The 16,067-nt window shown below is 37.5% G+C and overlaps 1 protein-coding gene across 4 annotated transcripts in view; it reads left to right on the top strand.

Moving 5' to 3' along the window:
• CDK17 (cyclin dependent kinase 17) overlaps positions 1-16,067 on the top strand; it is an 88,378-nt gene that overhangs the window by 60,945 nt on the left and 11,366 nt on the right. For all 4 annotated transcript variants that reach the window (XM_090140096.1, XM_031600427.2, XM_090140098.1 and 1 more), the window contains 4 exons: positions 9,426-9,551; positions 12,823-12,879; positions 14,679-14,793; positions 15,328-15,422. In XM_090140096.1, the coding sequence (XP_089996222.1) occupies positions 9,426-9,551; positions 12,823-12,879; positions 14,679-14,793; positions 15,328-15,422 (393 nt within the window). The remainder of the gene's footprint in view (positions 1-9,425; positions 9,552-12,822; positions 12,880-14,678; positions 14,794-15,327; positions 15,423-16,067) is intronic.

Genomic DNA, 16,067 nt, shown 5'->3' with positions numbered 1-16,067 from the left:
CTGAATGCTGAATTAGTGCTAAATAGTTTCAGCCTTTCACCATAAACTGCTTCACTGACATCTGAAGTGTAAAATAAATCAGAAACTTTCTTGTATTGTTTGTTTAAAGCCAATTTTTATTCATCTTACCAGTAATCTGAAGGGTGCATCCATGGAATAAAGATTCTTTTAAAAATTATTTTGGTGAGGAAATGATTCAGAAAGTGTATCTTTGATTGTGTAGAAAAAAAAAAGTCTGCTTTTTGATGTAGATAGCTAATTCCATTATTTCAAAAATAAACACTACAAATATTACTTGAAAAATATGTATAAGATTTCACTGCACTGAAGGAAATAAAAGCAAAACTAGCTGTTAGCACTTCTGGTTTCTGGCCTTTGAAAATTCATTACATAATTTTATTTCAGTGGCTGTAGCTACTGTGGAGGTTGGTGATAACTTTCTTGAACTGGCGGTGAAGTCTTTGCTCTGTTTGATGAAAATAGATGTGCTGGGAAACTGTGACTCCCAGTCCCAAAACAGAGGTTAAACCTTTATTTTTAGTAATACTGATATTTCATTGATTAGAATTGTATGTTCATCTTTGCCTAGCAACCCACCATAGACACTGATAAATTTTGTTATGCTGGGAGTGGAGGCAGAGACTAAGAAATATCTGTGGTCACTGGTATTCTGAGTATGTAGCTGCATGCATGGTCTTCCTGATATGATGATATTCCTGAGAATATTTTGAGTACTTGATCTGAGGAAAATAAAGAAAAATCTTTGTTATATAATTGACTAATTAATTTTATTTCTTACATCATTTCTGAATGCTTTCTTAGAATAATAGAATCCTTAGAGTTGGAAGAGATCTCTGAGGGCCATCTAGTCCAACGCCCCTGCAATAAACAGGTACATCCACAACTAGATCAGGTTGCCCAGGACCTTATCCAGCCTCACCTTCAAAGTCTCCAGGGATGGGGCATCGACCACATAACTGGACAGCCTGTTCCAGTCCTCACCACCCACACCTTTTTACCTTATATCTAACCTAAATCTGCCCTCCCTGAGCATGAACCATTTCCCCTTCTTCTGTCTCCACAGACTCTGCTAAAGAGTCTGTCCCTTCTTTCCTGTAGCTCCCCTTTAGATACTGAAAGGCCACCATCAGGTCACCTCAGAGCCTTCTTTTCTCCAGGCTGAAGAACCCCAGCTCTCTCAGCCTGTCCTCTTAGGCGAGGTGTTCCATTCCATGGATAAATGAATTGTGCTGAATTTGAATAGTGTTGAATTTCAGTAGACTGGCTAAAAACTGCAGAGATTTGTGGAGTGAAAAATAGCAGTGTTGCTTTATAAATGGGTCTTAACATTCTATTTTTCCTACTGATTCTAACAGAAGAAAGGATACTTCGATGACCCTTTCCTCAGATTTAACAGCATAGAAATGGATCCCTTGCTTAATGTTTTTAAGGAAAAAATATGTATCAATAATAGCATTCAAATGTAAAGGAAAAACGTAGTATTCAAGTGCAAAATGCTGCAGGAGACAGAAAAGACACTCTGCATTGCAGTGGAATCAGTTGCACCTGTTCATTGCTATGTAGTCCAGGTTTTTGCGCTGAGGATTTTTTTGAGACTGAGAGTCAGATACTCATCCAGCTACTTGTACATTTTTTGAGTGGTCCTTTTAAAAAGAAAAAGTTTTACAATTTGTTAGAAGAATTTTTGCTGACAATATGCTGTGAAACTAGAACAGAAACAGTAGCTTGTTTCTGTATACTTTTTACTTTTCAGACCAGTTAAATCTTTTGTCCTTTCGTTCACTGGTCTCTATTAGCCCCATGATAAATGATGGTATATTGAGACAATTGTTTGTATTACGGGCATATTTAGAAAGTTGCACTCTTAATTCTCTTAAACACTAAAGATGTGCAAAGCCATCTTTTATGTGAGGTTATGAATAATTGGAAAAAGAAATCTTAGTAAGCTGTTTGTCAGTTCACAATACATAATATTAAAACAATATTAAAAAAAAAAAAGATAAGTAACTAGGATTTTATATATCTAGTAGGAAAACTCATGTCAGCTGTTAGAAGAGTGGCTCTGATTATAGTAATTGAGTAATTATTTATGAAGTTGAGAAAATAGCATGCTGCATGAATGATGTCAGTTTTTTTGGTGGTTGTGTATGCTGGTGTATTGCTTCAGGACCGTGCCAGTTTCTTAAGTCTGCAGTGCTGTAACCAAATGAGAAAAATCTGTACAAATATATTCTGATTAGAGGCTGTTTTTTTCCATTTGCTTTTGCCTCTAGCAGTCTTGTAGTATGTCATAATACTGTACAGGATAAAGTTGGTTTGAACTGTGCTGTCATTTGAAAAAAAAAAAGCACAGAAATTTGATAAAGCAGCATTCAGAGGGGAAAAAAATCTACATGGTATTCAAAACTGAAGTGGTGTAGCATGTTTACATTCTCATAGGCATAAGCAAATGTTTTTCAACTTGTTTGCTTTATGTAGCATGTAGTATACCATACACATTTTTTGTTTAAGATCTGCAAGGAAAATGTACTGTAAAAAGTAGGTTTTTTTCATAATAAGCTTGAAGCTGAATTGTGTTGCATAGAGGATTATATGATGTAGTATTTTAGATTTCGTTAGGCATTCCCTAGTTTTTTTTTTTTAAAAAAAAGCACTGTGACTTATTAGTGAACATCTTATGGTTGCATCTGACATGTCTTGCTATTGCTTGCTAAAACCAGTGAGAGGGCTAATTCAAACCGATGCTTACACGAGAGCAAATTGTACTTGTTTGATCTGTAGTGAATTGTTTGGAATATCGGAGTGATGTCTGTAGGCTCAGAAGACGAATTATATTTTTTCAGTAATGTTATTTAGCACTATCAACTCCTGAAAGATAAGCTAAAATCTTAGGGAGAGTTAGGAGCTAGTTGTCTGCTAGAATATAGTAATTGTGTTTTGGAAATGTAACTATTGAGAACGAGCTGAAGAACCAAACCAATAAAGATCTTCATATAATGGTGCAGTATTAGGCTAGCCCACTGACTAGCTATTCCTGACAGAGCTAACTTCCTTCTTCTCTTGGCTCCTAAACTTGAATCAGCAGGTAATGACTCATGTTGTTTGAAAGGGGTAGTAGTTTTCTGCCAATTGAGTTGCTCAAACCACACTGCTGAGTCATTAGCTTTGAGCCTGTTCTCCAAGGAACGTGTGGCCACAGGCAGTGGAATATTAGTTCTGGAGATAGTTGGCTGTTAGGTTGTCTAAATGAAGCATTTAAGAAATAACTGAGGATGATCAGACAACATATCATAGGTTTTGCTTCTGGCTTTTTTGACCTATTTCTTGATAATATAAGAACTGCCTTTTTTTTTCCCCCCACTTCCTTCTACTGGCAGAAGGCCAGATCTCTTTTCTCTTACTGCTGTTGTGAGTAGAGTATCAGCCTGAAGGAAACAGTCCAGAAGTTGAAAGATTGGCAGTGTTTGTAGTCTGATAAATTTGAGAAAGGTTTCTAGTTGCTAGAAAGAAACAGTCTACAAATTGGCACAACCGTGAATGGTAAAGGACTCTGTTTTTCTGGTTTTCCTACTAAGATACGCCACACTGCAGAGTAGTGAGAATTGAACTTATGAATACCTCAGCATGTTCTTCCAACCTTTTGTTTGTTTGGGTTTGGTTGTTGGTATTCTATTTTGTGCTAAATTTTCATCTTTAATGTCTGAATGTGCTGTGTAAATCATAAGACATAATGCAGTTGGGTACTAGCCAGACACAAGAAAAGGCTCCACACAGTGTAGCTCTTCTCAGAGCATTTGATGTATCTAGTGCTGGAAATAGTAAAGATAAGCACAAGTTGGGATAGTTTATCTCTGTAGACAACACAGTAGTACTAATGTCAAAAGTGCTTACATGTTTATCTCCCATCATGCAGAGTAGAACGAATGTGTTTCACATTTCAGGTGAATTATAAAAATAGTATGCCAGCAATAAAGCATGAGAAATAAGCATTGCACATGAGGATAGAAAATGTGTTTTTAAAATATAGAGGGAGGGGGAAATGCCATCGGCATTCTGGTTAACCTAGCAAAGCATCTGATGCTTGAATGTGTTCTCCAGAATATATTCTGAAGATGGATCAAAAAGTAGCTCACTAGTAGCATACAATTTACTTTAGGCATTAGAACATTTAGCAGTTAGTTGTATGTTTACTCAGTCCTGATTTATACTGTTGCAAGTTGATCCTAAAGATAACAATTAAAAAGAAATTAAACTAGAAAATTTACAAGATTGACAAGAGTTTTTTCATAAATCAGACATGTATACAGGTAAGCGCTGTCATTTTAGTTTTCTAGAAGATAATTTATTTTACCTGAAACACTTTGTTGTCCCTGAAAGCAAATGTTTTGCATTCTGGTAGTCCTTCACTTGCTGGAGTTACAAAGGAATGCATGCAGATTCCCCTGCATAGCTGCAGAGGTACATAAATGTAAGATAAGGAGTCGTTCTAGTTTCCTACCTTAAAAATGAAACAAATTTAAAATATTCTTTGTGGGATACCAGTATTGGAGTGCTAAACAGACAAGTTTAAAAGTCTTAAGTATCAAAAATTAATGTTGGGAAAATAATCCTGCAATTAATTTTACACGCTTCTTTATTAATACTTTAAACAGCATTGTGGCAGGATCTTGTAACAGCCTACGTATTTAACAGCCTGCTGGTAATTTCCATTTTAAAAGGTTTTTTTGGTTATAGTCTTTGTGTTTTAGGCTTTTTTTTCCTCTTCTGAGAAATGCTAACATGTCATTAAATTCAGTTGGCCATTGGAATTAGTCTGGACAAAGTCCTCTTTCTGAAAAGTGTCCTTTTTGTTGCTTCATGGAATTCCACAGAGGTTTAAGAGAATTAGAAATTCTTAAAAATCACCATTTCCTACTGTTGCTTGCATTCCACGGGTGCAGCCTGGCATCGTACCAAAATGACAGCAAGCAGCCCAGCTGGAGAGGGCAGGTTTGGCTGCAGCTGAAGTAACAGGGCTGTTAATGGGCACGTCTAGGTACAGCTGCAGGAGTGGCATGAGGGAGTGAAGATGGCGACTGTGTCTAATGCACAGGCTTGAGGTTTGGCTGCCCTGTTCCGTACAGCCCCGTGAGAGAAGAGCAGGCTGCCTTCCCTCAGCAGCCCTCTTTGCCTTGTACATAATGCTGCCTTGTGGGTGTGCTGGGCTGGGATGAGTGGAGGCTGCTTCCATCACAGCAGCCCCTGTCTGTGGAACTGCACAGTAGCTGTGCCGCTGGCTGACATGGAGGCAGTAGCCCGGTGGGTTTGGGGCAGGTGCTGAGCCCTGCTGGCACAATGTCAGGACTGTCTCAGTTCCCCACGCTGCCCCTTACAGCAAGTCAGCGCTGGGTGGGTGAGAGCTGGGACAGGGCATGGTGGGACAGCTGACTGTGGGGATTTTCTGTGTTGTTTGCATTGTGCTCTGTGTAAAAAGGTCGGGGAAAGGAGGAGGAAAGAGGACGTTTGTGGTCACGGTGTTTGTCTTTGCTCTCCAGCAGCCACTAGGCAAGCTGAAGCCCAGCTTTCCAGGAAGTGGCTGGACATCTGCCTGCCGGCAGACAGCAGCAGATGAATTACTTCTTTCATTTTGTTTGTGCACACAGCTTTTGCTTCCCTTATTAAAGCAGCGGTCCCGCGATCCACAAGTCTGCTCACCTTCCTTCTGTTTTCTCTCCATCCTGCTGGTGTGGGTGCTGAGCGTGTGGCCGACACACATCCGGCCCAGGGCAGCAGGCATGTCTGGCTGCTGGCAGCCAGCGAGTTGCCTCCACGTCACATCCCTGTCTGTGAGCTGTTAAGGCTTGCACTTGACTGGTAGGGTTGCTCTTGGACTTCTTTTTATCATCTCTTAAGTGAGTTTTTTAGCTGTATCGAAATCAGTTTTCAGCTTTCCTACTTAGCCAGTAGGAGATGTGCTTATTTGCACACCTGATGGATCCCACTTCATGTTGCACTGCAGCATTTAATTATGATGGCTTTTTTTTTTTTTTCCCTAATGAGGTGATTGCTTCAATTGTTACAAAAACTGGGAAGGATTAAGGTGACTCAGGCAGACAAAATACATTAATTCCTTTCAGCCATTTGGGTTTGCAATCTAAGTGACTTTCTTTAATTTTGTCTATATTAGGTAGTTAAGTAAAGGATAATTACAATGCTGAAAAGACTTTGTCGAACTATATATATGATCTTTCAAACATTGGTGCCATGAAAGGCTTCTGGCTGTGGTAGGTAACGATTTTAATATAAGGATTAAAAAAACATCGTGGCTTAGTAGACATTTCAACACAGCCAAATATGTGTATAACAAATAGAAGTGCAGTGCAGATTGTTATAGAGAAAATATCTGTAAAGTGCCTGCTTTAGTTTCCATGAAGTCATTTTGTTTCCATATAGAAAAGAGACTTTCTTCAGCTCTACAAACTTAAGGAGAACAGATACGGTTTTTGTTTTTGTTTCGTTTTTGTATATATATGATATGCCGAAATGTTACGCTTTAGCAAAAAATAGTAAGCTAGGGGAGGGGGAAGAGAGTTTTAAGTCTATGTATCAGAAGCACTGAAATTATATTTGAAAACAGATATCTTGCTCCTGAAGAAATCTTCTCTCTGCTGTTTCCATAAGGTTCTGTTAATGTTTTTTAAAGAAGCTCACAGGGGGCTGTTGTGTGCCTAAAGTAGATTGTTGTTGATTAGGGGTTTTTTTGCTAACTGGATCAAGTTTTAGCCTTTACATCATTAAGTCCTTATATTCAAAACAATATTTGTGTTACGCACTGTGGAGCACAAAATACAGGGTTGCAGCTTAAGGTCATTTGAGAGCTGAGGATGTCACATGGCATCTCTGGAGTAAGTCATGGGGAGTTTTGCAATTACTTATTGCAGTAGTGCCACTGCTGGAGCTTTTACAAACAGTGAAAAGAGGGTGCTTATATGTAAGTGCTAGCTGCCATTGTAATATTTTCTGGTACTTAAAATGTCGTCTCCAGTTTTTATAGTGGCCAAACTAACAAATTTGTAAGAGCTACAAAGAACCTTAGATATGTTTCCTTTCCTTTCCTCTCCATTTGGAAAAGTGTGTGTTTATTGACAGCAGGCCTTGTGTACAGTAAGGGCGTATTTTTCAAGGTGTTGTCAGAGCTTAAGGATACCTTGGCTTTGTTTTTCCCACATACTGATCAACTTTGTATGCTTGGAAATGCTTCTTCAGGGCTGTGGATCTAGCTGTGAAGCACCACTTCTGTTACCTCAAAGATGAGGGCTGTGGGCGAAGATACAGACTGATAGCTGTGGGTACAGTCAGTTCAGTATTCCATGAGGCCTTTGAATTGTGGTCCATAATTTGAGTACTCCTATAAACAGATGCTATTAAAATTCTTATTATCAAAGAAGTGCTAAGAAGAAAGAAAGAACAGTAATAAGAACACTGCAACAGATTGTTGTAGTGATAATAGCTAGGAGTAAGGGAGAGCTATTTTGCTGTGGGACATATAGGATAATGATGATATCTACTGTGTTCAGCAACTTGCATTAAAAACAAACCAGTGTTCTTTCCTTCTCTTGGCTTGGAATTTCTGTTTCGGTTTATGTTCTCAGCATTGGGATCTGGAATCATAAGAAGGTGGAGTAGAGGCTGATACTGGTCCTTTTCTTGGCATTCCTGACTGTTCCAGCAGTTGCAAGGGTTCCCACTACAGTGAGATGATCCAGTTTTTTCCTTTGTGCTCATCTGTTTTGATGAGCTACCTGAATTTTCTGAAGAATACAATGAATATTAGGGTGAAAAGCTTTTTTGTGAATTTATTAAAAAATTTTTAATAATCTGAAACCCTCAGAAATGGGGGAGTAGGGCAGTTCTCTCTTCAGATGACTCAAGTTCTACTGAATTTGAGTTGCCTGTTACAAAAATAATAGCAGAGCTCATCGAAAAGAAGGAAACTTCTTTAGTGGAAAATACAGCTTTACTGAAGGATTACAGCTTGCTCTCATTATAATTAATTAGTTCCTCCACTATTCCCAAAACCACATAGGCACTTTTAGCATTGCCAATGTTTTAACATTTTTGAAATGCCAAAGTTGAAAATTAGTAAAGAAATGGTAAGCTGCCAAAAGTGAGGGATCTTTTTGTTTTCTTTTAATTGATCTTCAAAATGTTGGTCAAAGCTACCATTCTGTGAACAGTACTCCTTTTGTTTGAATACTGTTGTTCCAATTTGAAAATTATGTACAGAGTACAAAATGCAGACACTGAATTTTCCAGTTTTGCAGAGAGGCTACTGTTGAGCAACAAAGCAGAAACTAACAGAGACTTTGTGCTCTATGCTGAAGCAGGTATGAGGGGTGAAAGAAAAACAAGAGGGTCAAATGCCAGAAGTTAAACCTTTCTTGACAGCTCTCCAAAAATTGGTCTGTATGTGGTGGCTGTAGTGAAATAGCACATGTAGGTCAATCACTTTGGAGGTTGAAGGGGTTGTGAGTTAGCACTTCTGTCCTGCCTGAAATTCAGTTAATTGCACAAATAAACTTATTCTTTAATATATTTTAAATTACATTTTTTACTCAGCTCGTGTTCCGGGTACACATACAGATCATACATAGACGTGGATCAAATACAGAGCCAACGCTGAAAGCTTAGTAAGTTGTCTACTCAGATCTCAAGTCCTGAGAAGTCTGATGATCCAGTTCTTTGGCAGCCTAAGCCAATTTAGCTGCTGGCTTCCTGGGATTGCCCTGCTGTCTCCTTTGCCCCATGTTCAGGCTGTGAGCTTTTCTGACCTTACACTGAACCTTTTTTGAGCACAGCGTTGGCAGGAAGCTACGCACTTTGTGTGAGATAGTTTCTCAGTGATTTAGCATGCTGAAATAGTTCAAAGCTGCTGCAAAGACACGAGTAGAAACACATGGCCAAGGCTGAGGGGAACAGAACGGGGTTGTCACTGTTATTAGAATCTAGAAGTTTATAACCTTCATTGATCAGAGAAAGTAATATATTTTGAATTGTGGTGGTATCTTGTTACTGTAATTGTAATATCAAAATAAATGTGTTAACTACTCTTTAAATTCTTATTTTCCAGCATTCCAGGTATTTGTAAGTGTTCTAGTAAAGTCAACGGATGTGTCCACAATGCAGTTAATTACATTTTAGTATTTCATTCTTCTTGTTTTGTTAAAGTAAGTTTGATTTTTTATTAAACAACTTGAAGTATAATTAGAAGAGAGTGTGGTTTTAAAAACAACTTCATTTCAGCTTCATATTTCAGTTTTAAGCGGTAACGCCATAGTAACGATAACACCAACCAGTGTAAAAATATGCTTTAGGAAATCCTGAATTATACTTGACACTTCTCTTTTTAATGTTACTTACTGCAGGATTTGAACAAGCGTTTGTCCCTGCCTGCTGATATCAGGATACCCGATGGCTATCTTGAAAAGTTACAGATTAACAGCCCGCCGTTTGATCAGCCCATGAGCAGACGATCTCGTAGAGCATCTCTAGTAAGTGTAATGCATCTCCTTGACCTCCTGGGTCTTAAGATTCCATTTAATGCAGATGTCCCTGTATACTAGAAATGTAATTCAACTTCATTTGCACCTTGACTTCTATGTCCTGAAGGACAGGGCAATTTGGTGTGTACTGAGCACCTTAAAAATCCACTTAAACAACATGCTTTCCTTTCATTCTCTTTCCCTTCTCTCTTCTGCAAACTTTTCCCTGTCATTTCATCCTGTGAGGATCTTGAGCTGTTGAAACCTGTGGCTAAATTTTACTGCTGTAGTACATCCAACAGTACACTGTTTTGAACTGTGATGATCATTTGATCCAAGAGCATCTCTAGACTTAGGTCCATAGTGTGTGTCTTGTCACAGAGTAGGAGGGCTCTAAAGTAGCATAATGTGAAGACAGCTATTCACTTTTCTTTCTGTATTTTTTAACAATTTTTCTTTCTCAAATTTGCTGTTGAAATGATTGTGTTTTTTGAGAACCGTATATGAATTCATAAGAATATTAATAAATAAATTCTTATTTACCTTTTCAGGTATATCTTTTTATTGAGTTATTTCTTTGTGAACGGCAGAAGGAGGATTCCTACATACTGCTAAAAATACCAGAGATCCTGGTTAAATGTTAAATATGCACAACCTTGAAATAGTCCAAAAACTAGATTTTTCTTCTTTTTGCAAAGGCCATTCAATTTTAGCCATTATTTGATTGTAATTAAGTTGTGGTTTACTAAAGCCCTGATCTGCATGTTATCTTTTGCAAGAACATTATTAAAAGAAGGGATGATTGGATCAAAGCACTGGAAGTAGTAGTAATGTAGCAAGCTTTAAACTACTTACTTACTCATGTAGCATTGAATAGGGGACTGTATTTTCCAGAATCTTCTCAGAAGTTACTGTACTGAAGTACCTTTCAATAGAGCCTTTTTGGTGGTGGAATGTAATATTTGAAGGCAAGTGGAGTTCCCCGTGTATCTTATTTTTGTTGCTCTTTTAACATTGAGCTGTTGAGTCCCCTCCTCTTTCCATTCTAGAAGAATGAAAGAAAAACACTGCCCTCTAATGAATATGATCTGTGTATGGAATCAACTTCCTGTCACAAGGTTGTTTTGTTTTGAATTATGAAAATGATTTTCAGGGCTTGAAGGCCCAAGTTAAATCTGCCACCAGTGCTGGGTTCTCTGCATTGTTCTCTCATTATTTCAAAATAACCTAGAATAATTATTCTGAGATTGTCACTGAAAGCTTGCTAGCAGGCTAGTATTTACAATATGTGAATATTGTTTGCTGCTTTAAAATGCATGTCTCTCTTCAAGGCTTAGTAGGTATCAAAATAGAAAAACAGCAAAAATTATTGAGAACTTGTTATGCTTTAGGTCTGGTCAGTTTCTTTGGAAAAATGAGCTTTTATGGTAATTTCATTTTGTGTATACTGGTACAGTATTGCATTCACAGCAGTAAAGATGCTTCTCTTATGCACGAACCTCTGTAAATAAGAGACCGTAAATAGAATCTGTCAGTGTTTCTGGGTAAATGAAGACGAGCAGATGATTTCTACATCAGAAATTTTTTGTTTTTCAGAAGTTGTTAGTATTAAAGATTCTAAGAAATCAGGCTTTGAAGTTTTATTTCCAATTTTCTGGCAATAATAAGACTAATGGGTTCAAGGTCTCATTTATTATCTCCTTTCAATTCAGAGTTCTATCTTTTAATTCTGATACCACTTCACAATATATCTGTAGGTCAAAATACACTTTGGAAACATAATGTTTACTTTACTAACATTATTCCTGCATTAAATGGGACATTTAAAATCTCACTGGAGTAGTAAGAATTGTCAGTATCAACTTTGCTTTTATATGAGCTTGATGCTAAAATATCCTTGTGCAGCATTAAAATAGTTCAATCTTAACACTAATTTAAGAAACGAGAATTACTCTTTGTACTTTCATGTTAACTGAATTACGTGCCCATTTTTTCTCTTGGATATGTCAAAAGCATTTGTAGACAAGGTCTTAAATTTACTTTGTGTTTTCACGTTCTGAAAATGAACAGGGGTATTTTTGTCACTACCGTCGTAGTATGTTGCTGTCAGGTCTTAGTCCAGTCAACAGTATTTGTGTTGCACAGTGATATAACATACAGTCTAACATCCTTTGGATTTTAGGAGCAAATCAACTTTCTCTGACCTCTGGATATAATTGCTGAAACCAGTCAGGGATCAGAGTATCTTTCCTTAGAAAGAAATACTATGTGTGGAAGTGGAAGGAGGAGGTGATGATAGAAAACTTGGCTTTTTTGTGTTACAGTGTGTTCGTTTGTCTGTAAGGCAAATCCTCATGAAACCAGTGGGGGGGATTTTGGCATGCTACAGGCTACATGCACTTTGTAAATCAGTTTTAAAAGTGTCATATTTTATATCTGATTTCAACATTCTTATGCTGTAAGAGCAATATAAAAATTTGGAGTAACTGAGAATGGTCTTAAACAGAAAGAACTTTAATAGATGACTATTAAATATGAGAGTAACAATGGGTTTAAATGGAAAGAAAATAATGATCTTTGAGGCTGTCTTCCAAAGGCATAGACAGATAAGCTGTCTTGACATGCATTATAGGGGTAAGTCTTTGACCAAAAATAAAGAAGGTGAATAGATCCAAATAAAATACTTGAAGTCTTGAAATTAGGAGCCATGAAATGTAAATTGTTGAAAAAAAAAAAGCTGACGTTCATGGAGGGATGATGTTTAAGGATTTTACTGGTGGAGTGTTAGACTGGAAAGGCTTTGAGAGGTCAGAATGGAAGAGGAGACCAGCAGCAGAGATCTTCGTTGTTTTCCATGTATTTGTAAAGAGAAAATAAATAATGAAAATTAGTTTGAAAGAAGCAGCTGCATATGGATATGCTAGCCAAGGGAAAGGATGGAATTGAGATGACTTCTGTGCCTTAAGTATAATAGGCTCATTAGTAATCAGATCAGAAGAGCGAGGACAATTTGCAGGTAGGTAAAGTGGGGGTAGTTTTCCCAGGATATGCAGTAGACTAACTGTCTGAATATTAGGCTTGGATGCTTTTGTATCATAATATGCTGAATCATTTTTAAAATAACTGGATTTCTTGAAGTTTGCTGTAATACTGTCAGATATTTTTCTGAAAGAAAATTCAGTTCGTTGATTAAATTATGTAAACGGCAGATGATTAAATGAATAAAGGTGTCAGTTTTGGTGGGGTTTTTTTGGTCAATTTTCATTTATTTTCTTTGCAGTCAGAAATTGGATTTGGAAAAATGGAAACCTATATCAAGTTAGAAAAACTTGGAGAGGTATGTATAGATTTCTTTTGAAATGATTCCTCCTTTGCTTACATTTCATTATTGGGTAGATGACTGAGCACTTGCAGAGGGTACCCAGAGAGGTTTTGGAGTCCCCTTCTTTGGTGATCTACAAAAACCATCTGGATGTGGTCCTAAACTATCTCCTCTGGGTGTCTCTGCTTGGATTAAGGGGGCTGGACCAAATGACTTCCAGAGATCCCATCCAGTCTCAGCCATTTTGTGATTCTATGATCTGAAAGCAGTGATTTATGTGAAATTGATATCAGCGTTAACTGAAAATCTCTATAACCTTGGAGATATCTGTTCAATTCCTCTTTGCAGTAAATCGAACATTTGACATTGCATGCCAGTGCCACTACCACAGAAATGTTCTGTGCATATATAATAATAAAAAGAACAGGAAAAGCATCACTGAGTTGGGGAAGGGCACGATTTAAGTAATATTTTTATTTGCCTTTCCTTTTGGGAGGGCAGTAATGTGGCTTATCTCTCAACCAGCCAGTGATTTTCAGAGAAAATACAGGATTCAGGAGGGATCAGTTTGAGAGTGACCAGCAGTATCAAAGAAGGATACAGATGGGACACACAGAATGTTACAGAAGCAATCATAGTGTGAATATTGCAGTTAGTCCTCCATTTGCAGCATTCTCATTCCCAAACACTTTTTTTTTTTCTCTAGTACTTGTTAGGTACCTCACTAGGCCCAGCTCTGGAGAAACATTAATCTAGTAGCTATCAAGTCCTAACTGTGCATTTTATCCCACTGATGTTACAAAGTGTAATGGAAAGTACAGGATGTATCTGTGGTAATGTAAGGCACTTTCTGTAACTTGTTTCTTCCTCTTGCAATTCATGATGTTAGTTATGCTTACTGTTTTGTTGGAATTTCTTGTTGTGTTTGAGTCTTTTATTGTCTGCAAAAACTGAAAAAGATGAAGTTCATGATATTCGTGTTCAGTATGTCAGCAAAAATAAAACTTTGACTTGTTCTCTTCCCAAAACATTCTCATGTAAAACACTTAGCAATTACAAGAAACAATGACCAGAAGGAATTATGTATTTCTAAAAATAGTGATAGAATTTGTCAGCTGCCATTGGAAACTTAACTGAAGCACAGTATACCCATACCTGAGATAGTTTTAATCATAGACTCATAGAATGACTTGTGCTGGAAGAGATCTTAAACACCATCTAGTTCCAGTTCCTCTGGACAGGGTTGCCAGCCACTAAATCAGACACTAGAAGAGGTTGCCTAGGGCCCCATTCAACGTGGCCTTGGAACATCTCCAGGGATGGGGCATCCACAGCTTCTCTGTGCAACCTTTTCTCTGTTCCAGTGCCTCACAACCCTGTGAGTAGAGAATTTCTTCCTTATTTCTCATCTGAACCTACTGCCTTTTAGTTTAAGGCCGTTACTCCTTGTGCTGTCACTGTCAGACTGTAAAACATCAGTATCCCTCCTGACTGTAAACTCACAACTGCAGGCTCATACTTGCGGCTGTTTAAAGTGATAAATTATAGCAGCAGTGAACTTAGTACAAGTTGATCAAGGTAGGTACGTGGTGTACATCTTTTTGTGTAATTTCAGTTAGTAAGTATATGCATCCCTTGTTGTCTTCTGTGTGTTCAGATGTTTACAAAATATTTTTCTAGTTTAACCTCTCTTAAAAAAAAAAAAAAAGGAAAAGCTAGTCTTAGCCCAGATGAAAGCTATTTCAACCTTAGATGGAAGTTTCTTTTCTTTTTGATCTTTCAATGAAGAAGCAACTTCTTTTCCCATTTTGTAGGGTACTTATGCAACAGTTTATAAGGGGAGAAGTAAATTGACAGAGAACCTGGTGGCTCTGAAAGAAATTCGCTTGGAGCACGAAGAGGGAGCGCCTTGTACAGCCATAAGAGAAGGTGAAAACTTTTGTAACTCTTCAGAATATCAGATACTTCCAGCTTTCTTTTTGACTTAAGCATTGTTAGTGCTTGGAAATATATCAGCTATATGGGATGTTAAAAAAAACTGATACTTGTTTTGATGAGGAAAATTTTAATCTTAGCCATGTTAAGAGTTAATGTTTCAAACGATATGGGGGATGTTTGTGTTTTCAAGCATAGTATTAGAAATGAATGAATTTATACTGAATTAGACTAATACTAGTCATTTTTAGGGATTCAGAATACATTGTATGAAATGACTGCTTCTGCTCAAACAGTACTGTATAGGAAATAATTACATTTTTTTACCTAAATGTGCGTGATATTTTGATTAAATACATTTCCTTTACTTGGATTAAATTAATGCAGTATGAATATTATGGTCTTAAAAATAGCTTTTTAATTTTTTTGAAAAAATTAACTTACACGTGTGAACTTATTAGAAATGCATTTATTGCATCTTTTGTTTTTGTCATTAATTTGCTTTACATTTAAAATTCTTCTTTGCAGTGTCATTATTAAAAGACCTGAAGCATGCGAACATTGTTACGTTACATGACATTGTTCACACAGACAAGTCTTTGACTCTTGTTTTCGAATATCTGGTAAGCCTTTAAAACAACTAGTGAGCTTTATATTCCATTGATTTCCTTAAAAATACTGAGTAACACAAAGACAGCAAATATATATATTTTTTTAATACTCTATTTTTATCCTGCTTATAGACTTATTAGACTGAAAATTATACAGCTGTATTCAGTTCTCAGAGCGCTGTAAATTGGCAGATACTGTTCTGATTCATACCAACTCATACCAAATTCAGTAACTATTAAAGGATAATTATGCTGTTATCTCACAGGGATTTTTTCACAACTTTTGCAAATGGTCTTAGTCTCTTAAGACAGATGATAGTAAATTAGGTGGAGCTTTTGACACCCTCGAGGGTAGAGAGGCCATACACAGAGATATTGACAAATTAAAGGGTTGGACAATCACCAACTCATGAAGATTAACAAGAGCAAGGGCTGGATTCTGTACCTGGGATGGAGCAACCCTGAATACATTTACAGGGTGGGAGATGAAAGGCTGGAGAGCAGCCACACAGAAAAGGGTATGGGGGCTCTGGTTGAACATGGGGGTTCAGCAGGGTGCCCTGGCAGCCAAAAGGGCCAACTGTATCCTGGGATGCACCAGGCACAGCACTGTCAGCCAGGCAGACCTCAAGTACTGGGTGCAGGTTTGGGCACCAC

This window comes from Phasianus colchicus, chromosome 1, assembly GCF_987193195.1.
Source record: "Phasianus colchicus chromosome 1, bPhaCol1.hap1.1, whole genome shotgun sequence".
Taxonomy (NCBI): domain Eukaryota; kingdom Metazoa; phylum Chordata; class Aves; order Galliformes; family Phasianidae; genus Phasianus; species Phasianus colchicus.
Note: the sequence above shows the minus strand (reverse complement) of the source record. Positions and strands in the feature narration are given on the sequence as shown.